This window comes from Bombina bombina, chromosome 10 (genome assembly GCF_027579735.1).
Source record: "Bombina bombina isolate aBomBom1 chromosome 10, aBomBom1.pri, whole genome shotgun sequence".
In the NCBI taxonomy this organism is placed as follows: Eukaryota; Metazoa; Chordata; class Amphibia; order Anura; family Bombinatoridae; genus Bombina; species Bombina bombina.
This window is the reverse complement of record NC_069508.1, coordinates 15774198-15796055: the sequence shown is the minus strand read 5'-3', so window position 1 is coordinate 15796055 and position 21858 is coordinate 15774198. Positions and strand designations below refer to the sequence as shown.

General features: G+C 38.5%; 1 protein-coding gene across 1 annotated transcript in view; it reads right to left on the bottom strand.

Moving 5' to 3' along the window:
* Positions 1 to 21858, bottom strand: part of CAMSAP2 (calmodulin regulated spectrin associated protein family member 2) — a 158349-nt gene that overhangs the window by 58664 nt on the left and 77827 nt on the right. The window contains exons 3-4 of the mRNA XM_053693815.1: positions 7262 to 7423; positions 481 to 564 (exon numbers count right to left, since the gene is read on the bottom strand). Of these exons, the coding sequence (XP_053549790.1) occupies positions 481 to 564; positions 7262 to 7423 (246 nt within the window). The remainder of the gene's footprint in view (positions 1 to 480; positions 565 to 7261; positions 7424 to 21858) is intronic.

The window sequence follows — 21858 nt, the reverse complement described above, 5'->3', positions numbered from 1 at the left end:
CAAAGAGAATGACTGGGGGTGGAGTCAAGGGAGGAGCTATATAGACAGCTCTGCTGTGGTGCTCTTTGCCACTTCCTGTTAGCAGGAGGATAATATACCACAAGTAAAGGAATCCATTAACTCGTATCTTATAGAAGAAAAGAACTATTAAATAAAAGCAACAATAAACCAGAGACACAAGATACAATTGACCACATTATCCCTGTTGTGCTTGCTGCATTCTAAAAGTTAATCTATATAAGACAGTAGATCAGGTGTAGCCATAACTGCACACAGCAGAGGCAGTGACAATGCATATGTGGGCGGTCCTTCCTCTCTAAAGCCCGTCCATGAGGAGGTCTTTGCTTTTATTATGATTTTGTCAGTAATTCTCAAATGTGGTAATGTGCTGTAAGAAGTTGAGTTTTTACTAAACAATTCTACACTATAAAATGCTTTGTAGCTATAGAGGAGACAGAGGATCACTTAATAGTCCAATACCTTCTGCCCCGAGCTGGGGTCTATGTTCTGCTGCTCCTTCAGGCGCTGCTCCTGCTCAATGATACCCTTCAGATGTCCATTTACCTGAAAAGTCCAGAAATTAGTGTTTAATACAAACCCTGAAGGAACCGAAGACACAGAACTGGTACTGAGAACACAAAAACAGATAAGATAAGGGCTGTATGCAAATATAAAGACAGTACAAGGCTATAATGAATTAGATAGAACCTAAAACACAGAGATAAAATGATATGCTGAGTCTATAAAGGCTCATTAAATAGAATTTCAAAACCAAGTAAAGCATAAGAAGAAGACAGTCTGAATTTAAATCTATCATATGATAGCCATCAGCCAATCACAAAAACATAATTTACGTAAGAACTTACCTGATAAATTCATTTCTTTCATATTAGCAAGAGTCCATGAGCTAGTGACGTATGGGATATACATTCCTACCAGGAGGGGCAAAGTTTCCCAAACCTCAAAATGCCTATAAATACACCCCTCACCACACCCACAATTCAGTTTAACGAATAGCCAAGAAGTGGGGTGATAAAAAAGTGCGAAAGCATATAAAATAAGGAATTGGAATAATTGTGCTTTATACAAAATCATAACCACCACAAAAAAAGGGCGGGCCTCATGGACTCTTGCTAATATGAAAGAAATGAATTTATCAGGTAAGTTCTTACATAAATTATGTTTTCTTTCATGTAATTAGCAAGAGTCCATGAGCTAGTGACGTATGGGATAATGACTACCCAAGAAGTGGATCTTTCCACACAAGAGTCACTAGAGAGGGAGGGATAAAATAAAGACAGCCAATTCCTGCTGAAAATAATCCACACCCAAAATAAAGTTTAACGAAAAACATAAGCAGAAGATTCAAACTGAAACCGCTGCCTGAAGTACTTTTCTACCAAAAACTGCTTCAGAAGAAGAAAATACATCAAAATGGTAGAATTTAGTAAAAGTATGCAAAGAGGACCAAGTTGCTGCTTTGCAGATCTGGTCAACCGAAGCTTCATTCCTAAACGCCCAGGAAGTAGAAACTGACCTAGTAGAATGAGCTGTAATTCTCTGAGGCGGAGTTTTACCCGACTCAACATAGGCAAGATGAATTAAAGATTTCAACCAAGATGCCAAAGAAATGGCAGAAGCTTTCTGGCCTTTTCTAGAACCGGAAAAGATAACAAATAGACTAGAAGTCTTACGAAAAGATTTCGTAGCTTCAACATAATATTTCAAAGCTCTAACAACATCCAAAGAATGCAACGATTTCTCCTTAGAATTCTTAGGATTAGGACATAATGGAGGAACCACAATTTCTCTACTAATGTTGTTGGAATTCACAACTTTAGGTAAAAATTCAAAAGAAGTTCGCAACACCGCCTTATCCTGATGAAAAATCAGAAAAGGAGACTCACAAGAAAGAGCAGATAATTCAGAAACTCTTCTGGCAGAAGAGATGGCCAAAAGGAACAAAACTTTCCAAGAAAGTAATTTAATGTCCAATGAATGCATAGGTTCAAACGGAGGAGCTTGAAGAGCTCCCAGAACCAAATTCAAACTCCAAGGAGGAGAAATTGACTTAATGACAGGTTTTATACGAACCAAAGCTTGTACAAAACAATGAATATCAGGAAGAATAGCAATCTTTCTGTGAAAAAGAACAGAAAGAGCAGAGATTTGTCCTTTCAAAGAACTTGCGGACAAACCCTTATCTAAACCATCCTGAAGGAACTGTAAAATTCTCGGTATTCTAAAAGAATGCCAGGAAAAATGATGAGAAAGACACCAAGAAATTTAAGTCTTCCAGACTCTATAATATATCTCTCGAGATACAGATTTACGAGCCTGTAACATAGTATTAATCACAGAGTCAGAGAAACCTCTTTGACCAAGAATCAAGCGTTCAATCTCCATACCTTTAAATTTAAGGATTTCAGATCCTGATGGAAAAAAGGACCTTGTGACAGAAGGTCTGGTCTTAACGGAAGAGTCCACGGTTGGCAAGAGGCCATCCGGACAAGATCCGCATACCAAAACCTGTGAGGCCATGCCGGAGCTACCAGCAGAACAAACGAGCATTCCTTCAGAATCTTGGAGATTACTCTTGGAAGAAGAACTAGAGGCGGAAAGATATAGGCAGGATGATACTTCCAAGGAAGTGATAATGCATCCACTGCCTCCGCCTGAGGATCCCGGGATCTGGACAGATACCTGGGAAGTTTCTTGTTTAGATGGGACGCCATCAGATCTATTTCTGGAAGTTCCCACATTTGAACAATCTGAAGAAATACCTCTGGGTGAAGAGACCATTCGCCCGGATGCAACGTTTGGCGACTGAGATAATCCGCTTCCCAATTGTCTACACCTGGGATATGAACCGCAGAGATTAGACAGGAGCTGGATTCCGCCCAAACCAAAATTTGAGATACTTCTTTCATAGCCAGAGGACTGTGAGTCCCTCCTTGATGATTGATGTATGCCACAGTTGTGACATTGTCTGTCTGAAAACAAATGAACGATTCTCTCTTCAGAAGAGGCCAAAACTGAAGAGCTCTGAAAATTGCACGGAGTTCCAAAATATTGATCGGTAATCTCACCTCCTGAGATTCCCAAACTCTTTGTGCCGTCAGAGATCCCCACACAGCTCCCCAACCTGTGAGACTTGCATCTGTTGAAATTACAGTCCAGGTCGGAAGCACAAAAGAAGCCCCCTGAATTAAACGATGGTGATCTGTCCACCATGTTAGAGAGTGTCGAACAATCGGTTTTAAAGATATTAATTAAGATATCTTCGTGTAATCCTTGCACCATTGCTTCAGCATACAGAGCTGAAGAGGTCGCATGTGAAAACGAGCAAAGGGGATCGCGTCCGAAGCAGCAGTCATAAGACCTAGAATTTCCATGCATAAGGCTACCGAAGGGAATGATTGTGACTGAAGGTTTCGACAAGCTGTAATCAACTTTAGACATCTCTTGTCTGTTAAAGACAGAGTCATGGACACTGAATCCATCTGGAAACCCAGAAAGGTTACCCTTGTCTGAGGAATCAAAGAACTTTTTGGTAAATTGATCCTCCAACCATGATCTTGAAGAAACAACACAAGTCGACTCGTATGAGATTCTGCTAAATGTAAAGACTGAGCAAGTACCAAGATATCGTCCAAATAAGGAAATACCACAATACCCTGTTCTCTGATTACAGACAGCAGGGCACCGAGAACCTTTGTAAAAATTCTTGGAGCTGTAGCTAGGCCAAACGGCAGAGCCACAAACTGGTAATGCTTGTCCAGAAACGAGAATCTCAGGAACTGATAATGATCTGGATGAATCGGAATATGCAGATATGCATCCTGTAAATCTATTGTGGACATATAATTCCCTTGCTGAACAAAAGGTAAGATAGTCCTTACAGTTACGATCTTGAACGTTGGTATCCTTACATAACGATTCAATATTTTTAGATCCAGAACTGGTCTGAAAGAATTCTCCTTCTTTGGTACAATGAAGAGATTTGAATAAAACCCCATCCCCTGTTCCGGAACTGAAACTGGCATAATTACTCCAGTCAACTCTAGATCTGAAACACATTTCAGAAATGCTTGAGCTTTTACTGGATTTACTGGGACACGGGAAAGAAAAAATCTCTTTGCAGGAGGTCTCAACTTGAAACCAATTCTGTACCCTTCTGAAACAATGCTCTGAATCCAAAGATTGTGAACAGAATTGATCCAAATTTCCTTGAAAAAACGTAACCTGCCCCCTACCAGCTGAGCTGGAATGAGGGCCGCACCTTCATGTGGACTTAGAAGCAGGCTTTGCCTTTCTAGCTGGCTTGGATTTATTCCAGACTGGAGATGGTCTCCAAACTGAAACTGCTCCTGAGGATGAAGGATCAGGCTTTTGTTCTTTGTTGAAACGAAAGGAACGAAAACGATTATTAGCCCTGTTTTTACCTTTAGATTTTTTATCCTGTGGTAAAAAAGTTCCTTTCCCACCAGTAACAGTTGAAATAATGGAATCCAACTGAGAACCAAATAATTTGTTACCCTGGAAAGAAATGGAAAGTAAAGTTGATTTAGAAGCCATATCAGCATTCCAAGTTTTAAGCCATAAAGCTCTTCTAGCTAAAATAGCTAGAGACATAAACCTGACATCAACTCTGATAATATCAAAAATGGCATCACAGATAAAATTATTAGCATGTTGAAGAAGAATAATAATATCATGAGAATCACGATGTGTTACTTGTTGCGCTAAAGTTTCCAACCAAAAAGTTGAAGCTGCAGCAACATCAGCCAAAGATATAGCAGGTCTAAGAAGATTACCTGAACACAGATAAGCTTTTCTTAGAAAGGACTCAATTTTCCTATCTAGAGGATCCTTAAACGAAGTACCATCTGACGTAGGAATAGTAGTACGTTTAGCAAGGGTAGAAATAGCCCCATCAACTTTAGGGATCTTGTCCCAAAATTCTAATCTGTCAGACGGCACAGGATATAATTGCTTAAAACGTTTAGAAGGAGTAAATGAATTACCCAAATTATCCCATTCTTTGGAAATTACTGCAGAAATAGCATCAGGGACAGGAAAAACTTCTGGAATAACTACAGGAGATTTAAAAACCTTATTTAAACGTTTAGATTTAGTATCAAGAGGACCAGAATCCTCTATTTCTAAAGCAATTAGGACTTCTTTAAGTAAAGAACGAATAAATTCCATTTTAAATAAATATGAAGATTTATCAGCATCAACCTCTGAGACAGAATCCTCTGAACCAGAGGAATCATCAGAATCAGAATGATGATGTTCAGTTAAAAATTCATCTGTAGGGAGAGAAGTTTTAAAAGATTTTTTACGTTTACTAGAAGGAGAAATAACAGACATAGCCTTCTTTATGGATTCAGAAACAAAATCTCTTATATTATCAGGAACATTCTGCACCTTAGATGTTGAAGGAACTGCAACAGGCAATGGTACTTTACTAAAGGAAATATTATCTGCTTTAACAAGTTTGTCATGACAATCAATACAAACAACAGCTGGAGGAATAGCTACCAAAAGTTTACAGCAGATACACTTAGCTTTGGTAGATTCAGCACTTGACAGCGATTTTCCTGTAGTATCTTCTGACTCAGATGCAACGTGAGACATCTTGCAATATGTAAGAGAAAAAACAACATATATATAAAGCAAAATTGATCAAATTCCTTAAATGACAGTTTCAGGAATGGGAAAAAATGCCAAAGAACAAGCTTCTAGCAACCAGAAGCAATAAAAAATGAGACTTAAATAATGTGGAGACAAAAGTGACGCCCATATTTTTTCGCGCCAAATAAGACGCCCACATTATTTGGCGCCTAAATGCTCTTTGGCGCCAAAAATGACGCCACATCCGGAACGCCGACATTTTTGGCGCAAAATAACGTCAAAAAATGACGCAACTTCCGGCGACACGTATGACGCCGGAAACGGAAATAGAATTTTTGCGCCAAAAAAGTCTGCGCCAAGAATGACGCAATAAAATGAAGCATTTTCAGCCCCCGCGAGCCTAACAGCCCACAGGGAAAAAGTCAAATTTTAAGGTAAGAAAAAATGTTAAATTAAAATGCATTATCCCAAATATGAAACTGACTGTCTGAAAATAAGGAAAGTTGAACATTCTGAGTCAAGGCAAATAAATGTTTGAATACATATATTTAGAACTTTATAAACAAAGTGCCCAACCATAGCTAGGAGTGTCACAGAAAATAAGACTTACTTACCCCAGGACACTCATCTACATATAGTAGATAGCCAAACCAGTACTGAAACGAGAATCAGCAGAGGTAATGGTATATATAAGAGTATATCGTCGATCTGAAAAGGGAGGTAAGAGATGAATCTCTACGACCGATAACAGAGAACCTATGAAATAGACCCCTTAGAAGGAGATCACTGCATTCAAATAGGCAATACTCTCCTCACATCCCTCTGACATTCACTGCACGCTGAGAGGAAAACCGGGCTCCAACTTGCTGCGGAGCGCATATCAACGTAGAATCTAGCACAAACTTACTTCACCACCTCCATCGGAGGCAAAGTTTGTAAAACTGAATTGTGGGTGTGGTGAGGGGTGTATTTATAGGCATTTTGAGGTTTGGGAAACTTTGCCCCTCCTGGTAGGAATGTATATCCCATACGTCACTAGCTCATGGACTCTTGCTAATTACATGAAAGAAATGCATATACGTATACACTGAACTCTTGTGCTCAGTAGGAGCTGGTACCGCAGAATGAGAATATCAAAAGGTTGTGCACACTTTGATAATGGAAGTGAACAATTGCATGCTCTATCTAAACCAGGAGATTTACATTTTGACATCAGGGTTCTTTAAACCCCACCCCCCACCAAAAAGAGTTTCCGCTTTGAGCCGGCAGTTCTCTGAGGCTCCCGAGCATTCATTTAATTATGTGCGGAACCCATTTGTGGAGTTTAAAGAAATAGATAAAAACCCACTAGTGTTAAAATGACATGCTCTAACAAATTAGAACATGTAATTCTATCACTATAACAGCCCTCTCAGGGTATAAAGACACTGTTCAAAACCTTCAAGACCTTCTGTGTATATGTCAAATCAGACGCGGTTACTTATGACTCGCCTTTGTATTAACAGAAGTAAAACCAAGACAAACGCACAGGTGATTCCTGACCATACACAGAGTGCGCAAGTTTTATACCCAACTGGGTACCCTAGTTAGGGTACTAAGCTCCTTGCAGGGATGTGCCCACCTTGTTTATCCAGTAAGTTACTGCGTCTTCTATGTCATAGGGCAGCTCAGTAGCTTGGAAGAACGGCGAGTACTTGTGCACACAGGCGATCACCTTCTCTATGCTGACCATCTCTACTGTGTACGCCATCATTAGGGTATCGATCATTGCGAGGTGAGCGGTCTGCAAATCAAAATGACACCACAAATGAGTCCCACGTGTAAACTGACCTTTAGGTACATTTAACTGGAATGTCTTGTGCAAGTCAGGTATCTCATGACAATGAAAGGTTTAATGGGCTAAAAAGACATTAGGAACAAAATGTAATCCCAATAAATTAACACTATTACACATTAATGATTTATTCTACGTTTAACCCCTTTCAGTTACTGTCCGTAAACGACACAGGCAATTTCGCTCACTATTGATTCACCTAAATGATTTGCTCTCTTGTTAAGTGCACACGTACATATTACACACAGATTTTTTAACAGACAAACACGGCTTTCTTGCAATACCCTATATGCGTACATAAAATAGCAGCTTGAGAAATAGCGCAGTCTCGCCACTACTGTTGAAACAGCCTCTTACAGAGCACAGGACAATAGCATCTACAAGGTACAGCTCTTAAACCTACCTAGGTATACTTTTCAACAAAGGATGCTAAGAGAATGAAACTAATTAGATAATAGAAATAAATTGTAAAGTTGTTTAAAAACCACTTAGTTTCATGTCCCTTTAAATGCTAAATGACACGCACTTATGGGGTTATTGTAAATACCTCTGAAATATGCTTGTTACACTCCCTAGCAAAACTACTGAAATGTGCTTGTTACAAACTCCCTAGACAAAGAGGTATGGTGCAGCCACCAATCAGCAGCTAGCTCACAGTAATGCATTGGTGCCCCAGCACCTACATAAGTATGCTTTTAAAGAAAGGATACAAAGAGAACCAATTTAATTTGCTAAAAGAAATTAAAAAAAATTCTCTTAAAATGACTTGTTCTGTCTGATCCATTAAAATGTTGACTTTCATGACTTACAAATTGTATATGTTGTGTAAAACCTAGTCCATAAAGAGTTAGGTCAGACGCTTGCATACTCTAGGAACACTCATACTGCTGGGAGACTACGCGTTTCGTGGCACTGCCGTCCTCTGACACAAATGACAGGCGATTGTCATTTGACTCCTGAGAAAGACTGTTCTCTATTCCTGTAATTGTAGTTAAAAACAGGCCCCATACGGTTCAGTAGTTTCAATGCTCTCTGTTCCTTTGGAAGCCCTGAATACGGCCTAAAGTAATGCGCTGAATTTGGCGTTTTATTCTATGACTGGAGTGAAAACCAATGAGAACCTTGTGACTGTATCTTTTACACTTTTTTATAGAGGTAGATGAGAATGACTATACTTTCTGTATGTTCTTCCCTTTGGTGCAGGCTCCCCAGTTGTTTGTTGTGTATTTAGTGAATATAGGCTGCCATAGGGTTTATTAGAGGTTCTGTAATTGTTGCTACGAAGCAATATGGTCACTTAGCCTGACAGGCCACAGCATAGTACAGTAATACTCCTGCATCACCACACCAGCCAGGCGCACATTGACCCCTTACAGTGACCGGCATTCTCACACGTCTGGACAAGAGGATAAGGACATAATCCGACTAATGCCATTGTTAGGTTTAGCAGGGCAGCGCCTAATTAAAGCTCCCACAGACTCCCAGTAACCTTCACGTAATTCCCAAGCTCAGCTGACAGACATTTCAACCTCCAGCCGTCACTTCTGAACGGTCTTTGTAGCCAGCTAGCTGCATCCCACCCTGCCGATTCTACAATATTCTAATTAGTCCCCCAGGCTACGGCCCCTCACTGTGCTCTTGTCCTCTTTAATTGGCTCCTGGTTTCATGTCTATGCCAAGTACATTAATTCCCACATGGTACATGCCATCTTCACTTCTGCTGTCAGATAACACAAAGCATCACATTCTTGTACAGTTCATTTTCTTCTAGCTTTCTTTTATCTGTTTTCCATGACCTCTTGTTCCTCCACTATTGCTTCTCTTGGACTTAAAGACCTGCTGCAACTCTAAAATTTTTAATGATATATTTAAAATTGTAAGAAATATTACGTTCTGCAAACTTACACTGTATCTATACGTACATACTGACTTAGAATAAAAGTCTCTCTGGTCGATCAGCATAAATAGTTAAAGGGACAGTTTACTCAAAAAAGAAGCTTGTATATGTACACAATGTGATACAGTAATGAGATCTGATTATACCTACAGATATAAGATAAAGAAGCAGGTATATGTACACAATGTGATAAAGTAATGAGATCTGATTATACCTACAGATATAAGATAAAGACACATGTATATGTACACAATGTTATAACGTAAGGAAATCTGATTATACCTACAGATATAAGATAAAGACACATGTATATGTACACAGTGTGATAAAGTAATGAGATCTGATTATACCTACAGATATAAGATAAAGACACATGTATATGTACACAGTGTGATACAGTAATGAGATCTGATTATACCTACAGATATAGGATACAGACACATGTATATGTACACAGTGTGATACAGTAATGAGATCTGATTATACCTACAGATATAAGATAAAGAAGCAGGTATATGTACACAATGTGATAAAGTAATGAGATCTGATTATACCTACAGATATAAGATAAAGACACATGTATATGTACACAATGTTATAACGTAAGGAAATCTGATTATACCTACAGATATAAGATAAAGACACATGTATATGTACACAGTGTGATAAAGTAATGAGATCTGATTATACCTACAGATATAAGATAAAGACACATGTATATGTACACAGTGTGATACAGTAATGAGATCTGATTATACCTACAGATATAGGATACAGACACATGTATATGTACACAGTGTGATACAGTAATGAGATCTGATTATACCTACAGATATAAGATAAAGACACATGTATATGTACACAATGTGATATAGTAATGAGATCTGATTATACCTACAGATATAAGATACAGACACATGTATATGTACACAATGTGATACAGTAATGAGATATGATTATACCTACAGATATAAGATACAGACACATGTACACGTACACAATGTGATACAGTAATGAGATCTGATTATACCTACAGATATAAGATACAGACACATGTATATGTACACAATGTGATACAGTAATGAGATCTGATTATACCTACAGATATAAGATAAAGACACATGTATATGTACACAGTGTGATACAGTAATGAAATCTGATTATACCTACAGATATAAGATACAGACACATGTATATGTACACAGTGTGATACAGTAATGAGATCTGATTATACCTACAGATTTAAGATACAGACACATGTATATGTACACAGTGTGATAAAGTAATGAGATCTGATTATACCTACAGATATAAGATACAGACACATGTATATGTACACAGTGTGATACAGTAATGAGATCTGATTATACCTACAGATATAAGATACAGACACATGTATATGTACACAGTGTGATAAAGTAATGAGATCTGATTATACCTACAGATATAAGATACAGACACATGTATATGTACACAGTGTGATACAGTAATGAGATCTGATTATACCTACAGATATAAGATAAAGACACATGTATATGTACACAGTGTGATACAGTAATGAGATCTGATTATACCTACAGATATAAGATACAGACACATGTATATGTACACAGTGTGATAATGTAATGAGATGTGATTATACCTACAGATATAAGATACAGACACATGTATATGTACACTATGTGATACAGTAATGAGATCTGATTATACCTACAGATATAAGATACAGACACATGTATATGTACACAATGTGATACAGTAATGAGATCTGATTATACCTACAGATATAAGATACAGACACATGTATATGTACACAATGTGATACAGTAATGAGATCTGATTATACCTACAGATATAAGATACAGACACATGTATATGTACACGGTATAATCAGATCTCATTACTGTATCACACTGACAGATATAAGATACAGACACATGTATATGTACACAGTGTGATACAGTAATGAGATCTGATTATACCTACAGATATAAGATACAGACACATGTATATGTACACAGTGTGATACAGTAATGAGATCTGATTATACCTACAGATATAAGATACAGACACATGTATATGTACACAGTGTGATACAGTAATGAGATCTGATTATACCTACAGATATAAGATACAGACACATGTATATGTACACAGTGTGATACAGTAATGAGATCTGATTATACCTACAGATATAAGATACAGACACATGTATATGTACACAATGTGATACAGTAATGAGATCTGATTATACCTACAGATATAAGATACAGACACATGTATATGTACACAATGTGATACAGTAATGAGATCTGATTATACCTACAGATATAAGATACAGACACATGTATATGTACACAATGTGATAAAGTAATGAGATCTGATTATACCTACAGATATAAGATACAGACACATGTTTATGTACACAGTGTGATACAGTAATGAGATCTGATTATACCTACAGATATAAGATACAGACACATGTATATGTACACAGTGTGATAAAGTAATGAGATCTAATTATACCTACAGATATAAGATAAAGACACATGTATATGTACACAGTGTGATAAAGTAATGAGATCTGATTATACCTACAGATATAAGATAAAGACGCATGTATATGTACACAATGTGATACAGTAATGAGATCTGATTATACCTACAGATATAATATACAGACACATGTATATGTACACAATGTGATACAGTAATGAGATCTGATAATACCTACAGATATAAGATACAGACACATGTATATGCACACAATGTGATAATGTAATGAGATCTGATTATACCTACAGATATAAGATAAAAACACATGTATATGTACACAGTGTGATACAGTAATGAGATCTGATTATACCTACAGATATAAGATACAGACACATGTATATGTACACAATGTGATAAAGTAATGAGATCTGATTATACCTACAGATATAAGATACAGACACATGTATATGTACACAGTGTGATACAGTAATGAGATCTGATTATACCTACAGATATAAGATACAGACACATGTATATGTACACAATGTGATACAGTAATGAGATCTGATTACACCTACAGATATAAGATACAGACACATGTATATGTACACAATGTGATACAGTAATGAGATCTGATTACACCTACAGATATAAGATACAGACACATGTATATGTACACAATGTGATAAAGTAATGAGATCTGATTATACTAGAGCTGCAACAACTAATCGTCATAATCGATAATAATCGATTATGAAAATAGTTGTCAACGAATCTCATAATCGATTAATCGATTAGTTGGTTTGCAATTAGTTGGTCTGTGCACAGCACCAGCTGCTTCACTCCAATGAACTCCTGCACATGGTATTGTGTTTTATGGTTATGTCCTTAGCCTAAAGGACGTCTACTTTTCACTTTTTCAGGACAGTATAAGTTTACAACTACCCCTGGCTTATGTGCAACCCAGATATAATAGTCATCATTTGGATTGTTTATATTAAATCTGGTGATTTGGAACTATGCTTTGCATGATATAGTGCTGAGCTTGTTGTTTACACCTTGCCCCTAGATTGATGGGAGTTATTTAAATTGATGTGCACTATTATCTGTTTGCACAATTATTAGCAGATCGCTTGCTATTGCTGATTATATGTACTGTATAAATAAATGTGTAAGGCTTTGTGCTGTTATTGATATACAGTCCTTAGCGCTTTTGATTTTGTTTTTTATAGTTTTTTTATATTTTAAATAAATTGTGATAATATGTACCAGATTCAACCTTTATATATTCGTTATTTTTAGAGCGGACTAGATATTTCCCCTAACCTAATTGCTGGTTATTTACCATTGCATAGAGATATTCAAGATATTTTTATGTTAGAATGAAGTCAAGGGTTACTTTGAGAGGCCCCTTGCCAAGGTAGAAAACACTTAGCATTGGTGAAGAGCTAACAAAGATAAATATCCCACTTTGGTGAAATTGGCAAAACCCTACTTATACACCTCAACAGCCTTTTCTCTGCTGCAGGAATTATAGCTGCAAACAGAGAACCAGCCTTAGCCAGAAGCATGTTTACATGCTGAGATTTTTGCATTTCAATGCAAAGTTTCTGAAAGAGTGAATAACAGAATGTTATTAACAGTGATAGTCTAACTCTTTCTAGTTCTACCTCTTTTCAAACAGTTTGTGGTTTTGCTTTGTTTGATTATTAAACTGTGCTCTACTGCTTAAAAATTGAAGAAACAGTTGTGTTAATGTAAAGTTTTAGTCTGAAGTTTATATTTGTAACACTCATTATGTGGATTTTATTTAAAACATAGAAAACTATTATTGATTCCCTTTTTATCCGATTAGTCGATTAATCGAAAAAATAATCGGCCGATTAATCGATTATGAAAAACAGAATTTATGCTTACCTGATAAATTACTTTCTCCAACGGTGTGTCCGGTCCACGGAGTCATCCTTACTTGTGGGATATTCTCTTCCCCAACAGGAAATGGCAAAGAGTCCCAGCAAAGCTGGTCACATGATCCCTCCTAGGCTCCGCCCACCCCAGTCATTCGACCGACGGACAGGAGGAAATATATATAGGAGAAACCATATGATACCGTGGTGACTGTAGTTAGAGAAAATAATTCATCAGACCTGATTAAAAAACCAGGGCGGGCCGTGGACCGGACACACCGTTGGAGAAAGTAATTTATCAGGTAAGCATAAATTCTGTTTTCTCCAACATTGGTGTGTCCGGTCCACGGCGTCATCCTTACTTGTGGGAACCAATACCAAAGCTTTAGGACACGGATGAAGGGAGGGAGCAAATCAGGTCACCTAAATGGAAGGCACCATGGCTTGCAAAACCTTTCTCCCAAAAATAGCCTCCGAAGAAGCAAAAGTATCAAATTTGTAAAATTTGGCAAAAGTGTGCAGTGAAGACCAAGTCGCTGTCTTACATATCTGGTCAACAGAAGCCTCGTTCTTGAAGGCCCATGTGGAAGCCACAGCCCTAGTGGAGTGAGCTGTGATTCTTTCAGGAGGCTGCCGTCCGGCAGTCTCATAAGCCAATCGGATAATGCTTTTAAGCCAAAAGGAAAGAGAGGTAGAAGTCGCTTTTTGACCTCTCCTTTTACCAGAATAAACAACAAACAAGGAAGATGTTTGTCTGAAATCTTTAGTAGCCTCTAAATAGAATTTTAGAGCATGGACTACGTCCAAATTGTGTAACAAACGTTCCTTCTTTGAAACTGGATTCGGACACAAAGAAGGTACAACTATCTCCTGGTTAATATTTTTGTTGGAAACAACTTTCGGAAGAAAACCAGGCTTAGTACGCAAAACCACCTTATCTGCATGGAACACCAGATAGGGCGGAGAACACTGCAGAGCAGATAACTCTGAAACTCTTCTAGCAGAAGAAATTGCAACCAAAAACAAAACTTTCCAAGATAATAACTTAATATCTACGGAATGTAAGGGTTCAAACGGAACCCCTTGAAGAACTGAAAGAACTAGATTTAGACTCCAGGGAGGAGTCAAAGGTCTGTAAACAGGCTTGATCCTAACCAGAGCCTGAACAAATGCTTGAACATCTGGCACAGCTGCCAGTCTTTTGTGAAGTAAAACAGATAAAACAGAGATCTGTCCCTTCAGAGAACTTGCAGATAATCCTTTCTCCAAACCTTCTTGTAGAAAGGATAGAATCTTAGGAATTTTTATCTTGTTCCATGGGAATCCTTTAGATTCACACCAACAGATATATTTTTTCCATATTTTATGGTAAATTTTTCTAGTTACAGGCTTTCTAGCCTGAATCAGAGTATCTATTACAGAATCTGAAAACCCACGCTTTGATAAAATCAAGCGTTCAATCTCCAAGCCGTCAGTTGGAGGGAAACCAGATTCGGATGTTCGAATGGACCCTGAACAAGAAGGTCCTGTCTCAAAGGTAGCTTCCATGGTGGAGCCGATGACATATTCACCAGGTCTGCATACCAATTCCTGCGTGGCCACGCAGGAGCTATCAAGATCACCGAGGCCCTCTCCTGATTGATCCTGGCTACCAGCCTGGGGATGAGAGGAAACGGTGGGAATACATAAGCTAGGTTGAAGGTCCAAGGTGCTACTAGTGCATCTACTAGGGTCGCCTTGGGATCCCTGGATCTGGACCCGTAGCAAGGAACCTTGAAGTTCTGACGAGACGCCATCAGATCCATGTCTGGAATGCCCCATAATTGAGTTATTTGGGCAAAGATTTCCGGATGGAGTTCCCACTCCCCCGGATGGAATGTCTGACGACTCAGAAAATCCGCTTCCCAATTTTCCACTCCTGGGATGTGGATCGCAGACAAGTGGCAGGAGTGATCCTCCGCCCATTGAATTATCTTGGTCACTTCTTTCATCGCCAGGGAAGTCCTTGTTCCCCCCTGATGATTGATATATGCAACGGTCGTCATGTTTTCTGACTGAAACCTTATGAATTTGGCCTTTGCTAGTTGAGGCCAAGCTCTGAGAGCATTGAATATCGCTCTCAGTTCCAGAATGTTTATCGGGAGAAGAGACTCTTCCCGAGACCATAGACCCTGAGCTTTCAGGGATTCCCAGACCGCGCCCCAGCCCACTAGGCTGGCGTCGGTCGTGACAATGACCCACTCTGGTCTGCGGAAGCTCATTCCCTGTGACAGATTGTCCAGGGTCAGCCACCAACGGAGTGAATCTCTGGTCTTTTGATCTACTTGAATCGTCGGAGACAAGTCTGTATAATCCCCATTCCACTGTCTGAGCATGCACAGTTGTAATGGTCTTAGATGAATTCGTGCAAAAGGAACTATGTCCATTGTTGCAACCATCAATCCTATTACTTCCATGCACTGCGCTATGGAAGGACGAGGAACAGAGTGAAGTACTTGACAAGAGCTTAGAAGTTTTGATTTTCTGACCTCTGTCAGAAAAATCCTCATTTCTAAGGAATCTATTATTGTTCCCAAGAAGGGAACTCTTGTTGACGGGGACAGAGAACTTTTTTCTTTGTTCACCTTCCATCCGTGAGATCTGAGAAAGGCTATAACGATGTCCGTATGAGCCTTTGCTTTTGACAGGGACGACGCTTGAATCAGGATGTCGTCCAAGTAAGGTACTACTGCAATGCCACTTGGTCTTAGAACCGCTAGAAGGGACCCTAGTACCTTTGTGAAAATCCTTGGAGCAGTGGCTAATCCAAATGGAAGTGCCACAAACTGGTAATGCTTGTCCAGAAAAGCGAACCTTAGGAACTGATGATGTTCCTTGTGGATAGGAATATGTAGGTACGCATCCTTTAAATCCACGGTAGTCATAAATTGATTTTCCTGGATAGTAGGTAGGATCGTTCGAATAGTTTCCATTTTGAACGATGGTACCCTGAGAAATTTGTTTAGGATCTTTAGATCCAAAATTGGTCTGAATGTTCCCTCTTTTTTGGGAACTATGAACAGATTGGAATAAAATCCCATTCCTTGTTCTCTTATTGGAACTGGATGTATCACTCCCATCTTTAACAGGTCTTCTACACAATGTAAGAATGCCTGTCTCTTTATTTGGTTTGAAGATAATTGAGACCTGTGGAACCTTCCCCTTGGGGGTAGTTCCTTGAATTCCAGGAGATAACCTTGAGAAACTATTTCTAGCGCCCAAGGATCCTGAACATCTCTTGCCCAAGCCTGAGCAAAGAGAGAAAGTCTGCCCCCCACTAGATCCGGTCCCGGATCGGGGGCTATCCCTTCATGCTGTTTTGGTAGCAGTGGTAGGCTTCTTGGCCTGCTTACCCTTGTTCCAGCCTTGCATTGGTTTCCAGGCTGGTTTGGGTTGTGAAGTATTACCCTCTTGCTTAGAGGATACAGAATTAGAGACTGGTCCGTTTCTGTGAAAGGGACGAAAATTAGGCTTATTATTAGCCTTAAAAGACCTATCCTGTGGGAGGGCGTGGCCCTTTCCCCCAGTGATGTCTGAAATAATCTCTTTCAAATCAGGTCCAAATAATGTTTTACCTTTGAAAGGAATGTTAAGCAATTTTGTCTTGGAAGACACATCCGCTGACCAAGACTTTAGCCAAAGCACTCTGCGCGCCACGACAGCAAACCCTGAATTTTTCGCCGCTAATCTAGCTAATTGCAAAGCGGCATCTAAAACAAAAGAGTTAGCCAATTTAAGTGCTTGAACTCTGTCCATAACCTCCTCATACGAAGATTCTTTACTGAGCGATTTTTCTAGTTCCTCGAACCAGAAACACGCTGCCGTAGTGACAGGAACAATGCATGAAATTGGTTGTAGAAGGTAACCTTGCTGTACAAAAATCTTTTTAAGCAAACCCTCTAATTTCTTATCCATAGGATCTTTGAAAGTACAACTATCTTCGATAGGAATAGTAGTGCGTTTGTTTAGAGTAGAAACCGCCCCCTCGACCTTGGGGACTGTCTGCCATAAGTCCTTTCTGGGGTCGACTATAGGAAATAATTTCTTAAATATAGGGGGGGGAACAAAAGGTATGCCGGGCCTTTCCCACTCTTTATTTACTATGTCCGCCACCCGCTTGGGTATAGGAAAAGCGTCGGGGGGCACCGGAACCTCTAGGAACTTGTCCATCTTACATAATTTCTCTGGAATGACCAAATTGTCACAATCATCCAGAGTAGATAACACCTCCTTAAGCAGTGCGCGGAGATGTTCTAATTTAAATTTAAATGTCACAACATCAGGTTCAGCTTGATGAGAAATTTTTCCTGAATCTGAAATTTCTCCATCAGACAAAACCTCCCTCATGGCCCCTTGAGATTGGTGTGAGGGTATGTCAGAACAGTTATCATCAGCGTCCTCTTGCTCTTCAGTGTTTAAAACAGAGCAATCGCGCTTTCTCTGATAAGTAGGCATTTTGGATAAAAGATTTGCTATGGAGTTATCCATTACAGCCGTTAATTGTTGCATGATAATAAGTATTGGCGCACTAGATGTACTAGGGGCCTCCTGTGTGGGCATAACTGGTGTAGACACAGTAGGGGATGATGTAGTATCATGTTTACTCCCCTCATTTGAGGAATCATCTTGGGCAATATCATTATCTGTTGCATTACTGTCCTTACTTTGTTTGGACACTATGGCACAATTATCACATAAATTTAAATGGGGAGACACATTGGCTTTCATACATATAGAACATAGCTTATCTGATGGTACAGACATGTTAAACAGGCTTGAACTTGTCAACAAAGCACAAAAAACGTTTTAAAATAAAACCGTTACTGTCACTTTAAATTTCAAACTGAAAACACTTTATTACTGAATATGTGAAAAAGTATGAAGGAATTGTTCAAAATTCACCAAAATTTCACCACAGTGTCTTAAAGCATTAAAAGTATTGCACACCAAATTTCAGAGCTTTAACCCTTAAATTAACGGAACCGGAGCCGTTTTTACATTTAATCCCTATACAGTCCCAGAATGAGGCTCTGTCTATAACTAGAAAGGCCCCCATCTGAAAAAGGTGTCCAACACAGTGCCTGCCGTTTTTCTAAACGTTCCCCAAGATTATAATGCCAATAATTAGTTAGAATCTGCATAATATGCCTAGTAAAGCAATTGTTTTAGCCCAGAAAAATGTCTACCAGTTTTTAAGCCCTTTTTTAAGCCCTTTATTCTTTTATGTTTAACTAAGAAAATGGCTTACCGGTCCCCATGAGGGGAAATGACAGCCTTCCAGCATTACATGGTCTTGTTAGAAATATGGCTAGTCATACCTTAAGCAGAAAAGACTGCTAACTGTTTCCCCCAACTGAAGTTACTTCATCTCAACAGTCCTGTGTGGAAACAGCAATCGATTTTAGTTACTGTCTGCTAAAATCATCTTCCTCTTACAAACAGAAATCTTCATCCTTTTCTGTTTCAGAGTAAATAGTACATACCAGCACTATTTTAAAATAACAAACACTTGATAGAAGAATAAAACTACATTTAAACACCAAAAAACTCTTAACCATCTCCGTGGAGATGTTGCCTGTGCAACGGCAAAGAGAATGACTGGGGTGGGCGGAGCCTAGGAGGGATCATGTGACCAGCTTTGCTGGGACTCTTTGCCATTTCCTGTTGGGGAAGAGAATATCCCACAAGTAAGGATGACGCCGTGGACCGGACACACCAATGTTGGAGAAATAATCGTTAGTTGCAGCCCTAGATTATACCTACAGATATAAGATAAATACACATGTATATGTACACAGTGTGATACAGTAATGAGATCTGATTATACCTACAGATATAAGATACAGACACATGTATATGTACACAGTGTGATACAGTAATGAGATCTGATTATACCTACAGATATTAGATACAGACACATGTATATGTACACAGTGTGATACAGTAATGAGATCTGATTATACCTACAGATATAAGATACAGACACATGTATATGTACACAGTGTGATAAAGTAATGAGATCTGATTATACCTACAGATATAAGATAAAGACACATGTATATGTACACAATGTGATACAGTAATGAGATCTGATTATACCTACAGATATAAGATAAAGACACATGTATATGTACACAGTGTGATACAGTAATGAGATCTAATTATACCTACAGATATAAGATACAGACACATGTATATGTACACAATGTGATAAAGTAATGAGATCTGATTATACCTACAGATATAAGATACAGACACATGTATATGTACACAGTGTGATACAGTAATGAGATCTGATTATACCTACAGATATAAGATAAAGAAGCATGTATATGTACACAATGTGATAAAGTAATGAGATCTGATTATACCTACAGATATAAGAAAAAGACACATGTATATGTACACAATGTGATAACGTAATAAGATCTGATTATACCTACAGATATAAGATAAAGAAGCATGTATATGTACACAATGTTATACAGTAATGAGATCTGATTATACCTACAGATAGTGAAGCACCGAAATGGAAATTCTGGACCGAAACCGAATCCGAAAATCTAAACTGATACCGAAAATGTATTTTTTTTTTTGCATAATTAGAGCCAATAAAAAAAAAAACATACTTTTAATGAACGTAATACCCTAAAATTACACAAAAATATCTTAAAACAATAATATGCTACACAATAATTTTACCAAGAAAAAAAAAAATAGGCAAAAAATAATGCCATTTTCGGCCAAAATGTTTCTGCGACTAAAATTTTGGTGCATCCCTACTTAAAATAATTATAATTATCAATATACTGTATTATTCTTCATTTAGTTCTATGTAACAGAATCATATTTAACAGTTTTCTTTTACCAATTATCCAAATAAAGTATAGTCCTAGAAAACTCATTATATGCAGAACAGTAAGTCAAGTAATAAACTTAAACAGCCGCTCTAGGCTAGCATCAAATTTGAAACATGCTACACAATCATTTTACCGAAAATAACAGGTAAAAAAAACAAAATAGCAAAAAACAGAATTTATGCTTACCTGATAAATTACTTTCTCTTGCGGTGTATCCAGTCCACGGATTCATCCTTACTTGTGGGATATTCTAATTCCCTACAGGAAGTGGCAAAGAGAACACACAGCAGAGCTGTCCATATAGCTCCCCCTCTGGCTCCGCCCCCCAGTCATTCGACCGACGGTTAGGAGAAAAAGGAGAAACCATAGGGTGCAGTGGTGACTGTAGTTTAAACAAGAAATTTTAACCTGACTTAATTGCCAGGGCGGGCCGTGGACTGGATACACCGCAAGAGAAAGTAATTTATCAGGTAAGCATAAATTCTGTTTTCTCTTGCAAGGTGTATCCAGTCGACGGATTCATCCTTACTTGTGGGATACCAATACCAAAGCTTTAGGACACGGATGAAGGGAGGGAACAAGACAGGTAACCTAAACGGAAGGCACCACTGCTTGCAAAACCTTTCTCCCAAAAATAGCCTCCGAAGAAGCAAAAGTATCGAATTTGTAAAATTTGGCAAAAGTATGCAGTGAGGACCAAGTCGCTGCCTTACAAATCTGTTCAACAGAAGCCTCATTCTTGAAGGCCCAGGTGGAAGCCACAGCTCTGGTGGAATGAGCTGTAATTCGTTCAGGAGGATGCTGTCCAGCAGTCTCATAAGCCAATCGGATGATGCTTTTCAACCAGAAGGAAAGAGAGGTAGCAGTCGCTCTCTGACCTCTCCTCTTACCAGAATAAACAACAAACAAGGATGATGTTTGTCTGAAATCCTTAGTTGCTTGTAAATAGAATTTCAAAGCACGAACCACATCAAGATTGTGTAAAAGCCGTTCCTTCTTAGAAGCTGTATTAGGGTACAGGGAAGGAACAATGATTTCCTGATTAATGTTCTTATTCGAAACAACTTTAGGAAGAAAACAGAATTTATGTTTACCTGATAAATTACTTTCTCCAACGGTGTGTCCGGTCCACGGCGTCATCCTTACTTGTGGGATATTCTCTTCCCCAACAGGAAATGGCAATTC